The 8,171-nt window shown below is 50.6% G+C and overlaps 1 protein-coding gene across 2 annotated transcripts in view; it reads left to right on the top strand.

The window, feature by feature from the left end:
• Positions 1-275: 275 nt before the first annotated feature.
• The window catches only part of WNT3A (Wnt family member 3A), an 87,718-nt gene continuing 79,822 nt past the window's right edge, over positions 276-8,171 (top strand). Inside the window, exon 1 of one of the 2 annotated variants that reach the window (XM_061996686.1) lies at positions 276-593. In XM_061996686.1, coding sequence (XP_061852670.1) covers positions 523-593 — 71 coding nt within the window. In that variant the 5' untranslated portion in view covers positions 276-522. Of the gene's footprint in view, positions 594-2,206; positions 2,295-8,171 lie in introns of those variants that run through there. The other variant, XM_061996687.1, reaches the window with a different exon arrangement.

The following is an 8,171-nucleotide window of genomic DNA, read 5'->3' as shown; positions in this document are numbered from 1 at the left end:
TGGGCCAACGTGCCCCCTAATGAGTATTAAAACACTATCTCCTCGCAATTAGCTCATTCCTGACTTCGCGCTCCTGATTGACAGAACAAGCCAAAGCATCAGAATTCTCCCTTTGGCAATAAGTGCTGATTGGGTCCTTTTTAAGAGAGCTACTTCAAACTTTTTTTTTTTCCCCTTCTTCTTCTTCTCCTTTTCTTTTTTTTTTTTTTTTAATATTTGCCTTCAGTGTCTTGGCTGAGAGAAGAGTTTTTTACCTCTCTCCCCTGAGTTTTTTTTTCCTCCCCTTGAGAGTTAGTAGAGGAAGCAAGAGAGGATTTACCTGCTCGGGTTGAGTTGACTTCATTTGACTTGGGTTGTTTTTATTTTTACCCCCCTCCTCCTTTTAAATTATTGTTATTATTATTATTCTTCTTATTATTAAAATAACCATCCTGCCTCAGAAGAAAGGAAACTTTTTTGGCAAGTCTGGTTAAAAAACAAAACAAACAAACAAAACACAAACAGAAAGACAACTTTTCATCAATGGCCTCTTTTGGATATTTCCTGTTTCTTTGTGGGTTGAGTCAGGCTCTGTCAAGTTACCCAATCTGGTGGTAAGTTTTTATTCTTCTTCATGTGTGTGTGTGTGTGTGTGTGTGTGTTTTTTAAACTCTCATTTTCATTTATTTTTTCATCCCTCCCCTCCTCTCTTTTCTCTGCAACCCCTACGCTTAAGATGACTTGAAATTCTCCTTTCGTTGCCACTCAGCTTAAAGAGGTGGGATTGTTCCAGCGCCAGCAAGTTCTTAGAACCTGCATTTCACCTCTTTTATTTATGCATTCGCTTTGTTTATTTTGACTGGGTTATACCTGATCTCTCCTTCTCCTACTGTAAAAGAGAGAGAGAGCGATCGGAAAGTTATTCTTGTTTTTAAAGTGCTTTGATCCTCTCCTGTGAAGAACAAAAGGCGCTGCCTGAATTAAAGAGATAATGATACAAGTTGACATGAGCATTTCAAGGTGATTTCGAGCTAGTCAGGTGGAAGGAAGGGGGGGAAAAGGAGGAAAACTTTCTTCTTCTATTTTTTGCCCCTCCACTTCGCTTTAAGAAACGTTTGGGGGGGGGAAGAAAAAGGGAAGGGGGGGGAAAAAGGGAGAAAATAAAGGAAAGAAAGAGAAAGGAGGTGAGAGGAGACTGAACAACCTGGTTAGGGAAAGGCACAGCAGGGACGGGGCTGGCGGCGATGTGCCGGGCGCTGGCGCGGCGTTGTCCCGCGCAGGATCGGCGGGGACGGGCGCACCCCGGCTCCCCCGGGATAACGCGCTTTTTGGGGCCGTGTTGCAGCTCCTTGGGTTCACCGCTTTGGGGGTTTTTTTTCCGCGTTTTTCACCCTACGCCTTTAAGAGGCTTTTTTTTTTTTGCGCTCCCTCCTCTCTCCCCCGCTACAAAAAGCAAATGGTGCTGGGCAAGACATGTAACTGCAAGATCTGCTCTAATTACCCCGCGGAGCTAATTGGGCTGAGGGAAACCCGAGCGCAGGAGAAGGTTCTTGCTCGGCAGGAGTTGAGAAGCGCGGAGCGAAGTAACCGGGGGCGCGGATAAAGCGGTTGGGGGGGGACTCCGCGCTTGAAGCGGCTGCTGCGGACTTCCCCAGGCTCCGGAGCTCCCAGCTCCGCTCCCGCGGAAGGCAAAAGCCGGGGCTGCGCCGTCCCAGCAGCCGCTCCGCAGCCGGGGAGGTGTTGGGAGTAACTCAGGAGAGTCCAACCACCCTTCCAAAAAACAACCCTCCCCAAAAGCTTAATGTTAATTCATTCTTTTTATAAGCGTATTTAATCTTTGCCCCCGCTTCCCCTCCACCCCCCATCATCCTCCTCCCAAATCTGACGAGGGGCTTTAGCGGGGTTCAGGTGCGATCCGCGGCCGCGCTGCCCGGCGGTGCAGAGGTGAGGGTGTTGAAGGCAGCTTCTCCAACTATTTCAGGTATGTCTGCAAGCAGGGAATTCGTTGGGATGGGAGAAAAGCCATAAAATGCAAATGTGTTCTTGGGAAGACAGGCAGAAAGAGCACCTGGACGGGAGTCATTAAAAAGCAATCTTTTATTCCCAGCCACCATCTAACTTATAATTAGAAACTCGGGTTGCATTCCTGATTGGAGAAGGAAACGCATTCCTTTAATACCAACATAAATATTCCCTTGTCACCCACCGAGGGGAGAGGAGGGCAAAGCAGCCCCGGCCCCGGACCCCCCCCCGGCTCCACTCCCCGCTCCCGGGGCCGCGGCTGTCGAGGGGCAGAAAAGGCAGCGAAAGACGAGGTGTGCAGAGGGGTAGGAGGGCTCTTTCCAAACCGGGGCATCAGGTGTGTGCAAGGAGGGGCCTCAGAGGTGATTCTCTGGGTTTCGGGGTGATGAGGTTGGTTGTTGGGTAGGGGGGTTACTCCCCTTCCATCTCTCCTCGGCGCCAAGCAGCGGTTTTAAACGCATCTTTCGGGGAGGTGAAGCCCCCCCTTAGGCCATGGAAATGCAAAGGAGGCGTTGATGGGAGTGGGGGAGTCGGAGGAGAAGCTGGGTGCTGTTACATTGGTTGCCTAAATTCCCCCCCTCACACCCACCCACCCCCTCCACTCTCCCCTCCTTGTCCTCCCTCCCCTTCATTTACCCTCAAGCAAGTTATAAACCCGCGGCTGGAGCCGGGGGACGGTCCCGCGGGCGGCACCGGGGGTCCCCGCACGCACCCGCGCGCATCCCGATACCGCCAGTGCAGTTTCTCCTCCTCTGCTCAAGGACAACCTGCTTCCAGTCTATTCAGCAAATCCATCGTGCTGCTTTAGTTTAGTTTAATTTTGTTGGTTCGTTTTGGGGTGGTTTTGTTGTTGTTTTCCTCGGGTTTTCCCTTTTCTGAAAGGGCTGTAGAGAAAGCCATGAATTTTTTTAGTCTGGCAGTGCAAGCAACAAACATCTCATCTCAGCCTCCCCTAGATTAGCTCATAGCTTACAGCAGAAAATCCATAATATACCGTGCCCAAATTGTGCCCCCCTCCTCCATCCCCCCCCCCCCCACGCAATAATAGCTTCTAATTAAAGCCTAAACTCACCCTAAAGCACACAGAGCTATGGATACTTACACTGCTTTCAGCTTCCAGACAATTTGAGCAAAAGCAGGGATTGAGAAACAATATTCTCCTGGGGGTTTGGGTTAATTATTCTCCCAAAGGAAAGAAATTAGGGGGAAACACCAAGTGTGTGTGTGTGTGTGTGTGTATCAGGGGGAGCATGTGTCTGTCACCGTGGTTTCTGTCTCCCTCTAAATAGAGCTCTTGACTGAACTGGTTAAAGTACTGGTCTTATCGTGACATTGGGGTTTAAAATTAGGCTGGTGGCCTCTGTGCAGACCTGGAGGAGTGGTACCTTCAGAAAAAGTCCAGTGGAGGAAAAGGGGAAAGATGCCCCCAAAGCAGTGATGCTCTCGTGCTCCATCCACATCCTTTCGGCGATGAAGGGGGGGAGGGAAGGGAAGCTACAGGAGCTGCTTAAAGCCAGAAAACTCCTGAATAATGCATTTACAGAGAGAGCTGCAACAGGCTTTAAAAATAATAAAGGGAAAGGGCACCAATTCCAGTCTGGGGTTGATGTGGCAATTTTCTAGGGAGGTTTTGGTGTGATTTATTGTAGCACAGTAACCCCACGGCACCTTCTCCAGAGCAGCGCGGCACTGAGCTGCTCAACCTAAAGGAGCTACTGGTAGCAGCAACAGGCTCTTCCACACCCAGGGGGCCAGATTAAGAGCAAAGAAAATGTGGCTTTTTTTCTTCCCTAAGTGTTAGTGCTGTTCACTTTTGGGTTTGTTTTTAAGAAAATAAGAGAGATGGGGGGTGTGTGGAGGAAGAGTCGGGAAATTCAGAGGCAGAACTCAGTGGTGGGGAGGGGGATTAGATGTTACCTGTGCTCTGTCCTCTGGGTGTCTGGGGTCCATGTGGAGTCACAGTGGCAGCATGAGCACAATTCAGTCTTTTTTTTCCCAGCTAGCTTGCACTGCCCTGGCTGGTTGCACATGGAATGGAAAAAGCATTTTGTTTTCTTGTTGTAATCAGCAGCGTGTGGCTTGACTCGGTCTGAGGCCAGCCAGAGTGCAGGCATGATTCAGAAGGAGAAGGGTTTAGATTAGGAAGGGGGAAAAAACAACAATAAAAATTAACACAGAGCTTCATTAACACAGAGCTTCCTTGCTGGGGGTCTTTACCTCCTGCAGCCCAGGAGGCTGGTACTTGGGGAGATGGTGACAGGAGGGGATGGCTGTGTTGCATTAGAACTACAGGCAAAACTCTCCACCATGGGAGAAATCTACCAGCTGGCATCTCAAATGTCTGTCTTCCTGGCTTGTGAGGCAGTGTGATGTGTGTTGAGGGATGTAGATAGCTAAAGCATGTGCCTGGAGGAGAACATCTCATGGGAGGAGACAGGCACTAGCTGGGACTTCATGTGGGGGCACAGCTTTGAGTAGACATGTGCATCCCTTCCTCTGTCCTGTTGGTCATGGTGGAGCTTCTGCCTCCTCTGCTGCTCTCTGTGTCACATCCTAAGTGAGGTGGGATGAGATCAGCCCCGTAAGGAACTGGGCAAGGAGATGAGCCATAACCACTAATGGCAGAGTGAACGCAGTGTCACTGGAGATGCCAGGCTGGTGCTTGGAAAGTGGCCCTGAAGGATGTGTGTTAGGGATATTTTCCTGGCTGTGAGTTGTGTTTGCTCTTGATGGTTTTTATTGCTTACTCTCCAAGATTGGGCAAGGAAGCTCTGTTGGTGTATTCATCCACGTAGGATGAGGTTGGCCAAAGCCTGTGGTGTCCTGCAGTAGCCATGAGGGTTGTAGGAAGTTGTCTAACAGATCTTTCCATCTCTACTCTGTGCAATGCAGGAGATGTAAGTGCATGGGAGCAGGGTGGGAGGGAGCTTTGCCAATAGAAAGACAAGTAACTTGGCGGCTTTACTCCAGCAACAGGCAGGTGCAGCACTTGAACGTGTCTCTGTCAGTTTGATGTCATCACCACAATAAGAGCAGTGCAGGGATGAAGTCCTGGCTTCTGCTTTGGTTCAGTTCTCTCCTCGGATCTGTCACCCTTGAGGTGGCTGTAACAGCCCTCAGATGACACTGGGGTGGGTGAAAGCCAGAGCAGGTTCTGGATCCCATGAGAAACTTGATTTTCCTTCTGTTACAAATCCCAGGGGACCAAGCTGAGTCTTGGCAGGCTCCTCACTTGAGCAAGCAAAGCCTGGGCTTGGCAGAGAGCACCCGTGTTAAGTGAGGGATGATCATCCCTCATTAGCAAGAGCCATGGAAGGTCACCCAAGGGACAGCAGGAGCCATGTGCATTGGCACCACAGCTCCTAAAACAATCTCTAGAGCTCGAAAATATGGATTGCATCTACTCACTCCTCTGCTTGATTGGCTGGAGGTGAGGATTTTGACGTTCCCGAGGTGACGGCAGTCCTGTGCTGCAGCAGCGGGCTGTGGTGCAATGTTAAAGAGCTGTCACAGAACCCCAGAGTGGTGGGGGTTGGAAGGGACCTCCAGAGCTCATCCAGCCCAATCTCTGTCTAAAGCAGGTTCCTCTGGCTCAGGGTGCACAGGAATGTGTCCAGGTGGGGTTGGAAACCTCCCGAGAAGAAGCCTCCACACCCTCCCTGGGCAGCCTGGGCCAGGGCTCCCTCACCTCAGCACCAAAGGAGCTTCTCCTCCTGGGCCAGGGGCATTGTTTGTGTTCCAGCTTGTGCCTGTTACACCTTGTCCTGTCACTGAGCACCACAGAAATAAGACTGGCCTCATCCTCTCAAAATCCACCCTTTTGGTACTTGTAAGTGTTGATGAGATCCCCCCCCAGGCTTCTCTTCCCCAGGCTGAACAGCCCCAGGTCCTGCAGCATTTCCTCCTCACACACACGTTGCATCTCCCTCAGCACCTTGGTGGCCCTGCACTGGCCTCTCTCCAGCAGTTCCCTGTATCTGTGGAACTGAGGAGCCCAGAACCGGACACAGGACCCCAGATGAGGCCTCAGCAGGGCAGAGTAGAGAGGGAGAACAGAACAACATCCCTCAACCTGTCATGCTTCTCTGCAGAGCTGTATGTGGTGCAACCCCAGCACATGCAGCCGTCTCCCAGGCTTAGGAATTGTCTTTCTGTACATGTTTCTATGTTACAGCAGTATCTCCCACAGCCCTGTTTTGCCAGGCAGTGTATAATCATGGAGTGAAGTTTCAGCCTTTTCTCAGATACCAGCTCACCCACCAGCTTGGGTTTGCCTGGGCACAGCAGGGTGATTTGCACCCAAACAGCAGTGGGGAGAGAGAGCAGCTGGGTCAAGGGGATCTTTCTGGAGCAGCCCCTGCCTGGTCCATGCACAGCATATGGTGTGCAAATGGCAAGGGAAATTCTTCCCCATCCTTACTCTTTTCATGGAGGAGCTGTGTCAGTGAGATGAAGTGACTGGCCCAAGATCACACAAGAAGCCCCTGTCACAGCAGGGTCTGAAAACCTTGCAAGATCTTAACAAGAAGTCCCTGTGTCAAAGAACAGGGAGGGATGGGGCTCTCCCAGAGAGCAGAGTGTGTGCTGAGGAAGAGCCCTCAAATCTACTCAGATTTTACACTCATGTTATTAAACTGCATTGTCCTCCTACATATTCATTGATCTTTTTTTCCCTTTCAATTTTAAGAGGACTTAATTAAGCAACCTGAAAAGCAGCAGCTTGATATTCAAAGCATTGAAGGAAGGCATTGTTTTAAACAAGCAAGCCTTTTCCAACTAAGATAAGGAAAAGTGGAGCATTTTGCTCCCCAGCCCCTTTTTAGGTAGCCCCAGAGGCAAAATATATCTTTTTACAGATATTTAAACACCTATAAGGCTTCTCACCTGAAAATCTCTGAGCACCTACTAAGCTCAAGCTCTGACACCTGCCCAGGAACATAGAGGATGTTTTTTATGGCTATTTTGCAAGTGCACAAGTAGAGGGAGAAGAATTCAAAGGTCCTGCCTTACAGCTTGCAATGAGCCTGTATTGAGGCTGGGTATAGCACCAAGACACTTGGTTACCTGGTTTACCAAGGGAAGGTAGGTCTTTGCTTCTGTTTCAAGACCTTTCTGCCCAGGCTCTATGTCCTTGGGTGCTATAGCAGTGCACAGCACCAGGACAAGCTAAAGGTCTGCTTCAGGGGCAGTAGACATCAATGAAATAGGTGAGGCAGGTTCTCTCTGTGTTCCTGTGCCACCTAGATGAGACATTTCACTTGTGCACATGGAGTTCCTTTGTCCAGACTCAGCTGTACAGCTCGACCTGCTGTAGGCAGAGCAGCTGGAACAGGGGGATGGTCACAGCCCTGCTTTCTGTTGGCCAAAAATGGCTTTGGGACTTTTCCCTCTACAGGGTCAGGCAGGAGGAGTTTTGACTTTTGCTATGAGCCTATGGACTCTCTCCTAGGTGAAAAAAGTCAAGGATTGCTGATTGTACCAGGGAAAGGGAGGCTGATTTGGCTCACTGCTGTCTCCATCCCAAACCTATGTCCAGTTTTGGGCTCCTCAGATCCAGAGTGCTAGAGAACTTGTAGAGAGAGTCTAGTGCAGGGCTACCAAGATGCTGAGGGGACTGGAGCATCTCTCTGACAAGGAAAGGCTGCCAAGGAAAGGGAGCTGGGGCTGTTCAGTCTGGAGAAGAGGAGACTAAGGTGGGGCCTTATCAACACTTCTAAGTACCTAAAGAGTGGGTGTCAAGAGGATGGGACCAGCCTTTTTTTCTGTGGAGCCCAGTGACAGGGCAAGGGGTAAGGAGAACAAGCTGGCACACAGAAAGTTCCACTGGAACAGGAGGAGAAAGTCCTTTGGTGCTGAGGGGAGGGAGCCCTGGCCCAGGCTGCCCAGGGAGGGGCTGGAGGCTCCTTCTCAGGAGGTTTCCAAACCCACCTGGACACGTTCCTGTGCTCCCTGAGCCAGGGGAACCTGCTTGAGCAGAGGATGGCACTGGATGAGCTCTGCAGGGCCCTTCCAACCCCCACCAGTCTGGAATTCTATGGGATCCTTTTCCTGTTTGCATCCCCCTTCCTGCAGCTGGGATGAGCCGTCTCAACTCCAGCCCTGCAGCAGCAGCCGCTGCTTTTCCAGACAGGGGCTGTCAGTCTCTGCACCTCTGCCCATGCTGTTGGTGC

Source organism: Colius striatus, chromosome 5, assembly GCF_028858725.1.
Source record: "Colius striatus isolate bColStr4 chromosome 5, bColStr4.1.hap1, whole genome shotgun sequence".
In the NCBI taxonomy this organism is placed as follows: domain Eukaryota; kingdom Metazoa; phylum Chordata; class Aves; order Coliiformes; family Coliidae; genus Colius; species Colius striatus.
The sequence above is the reverse complement of the archived record's forward strand: the minus strand, read 5'-3'. Positions and strand labels throughout refer to the sequence as shown.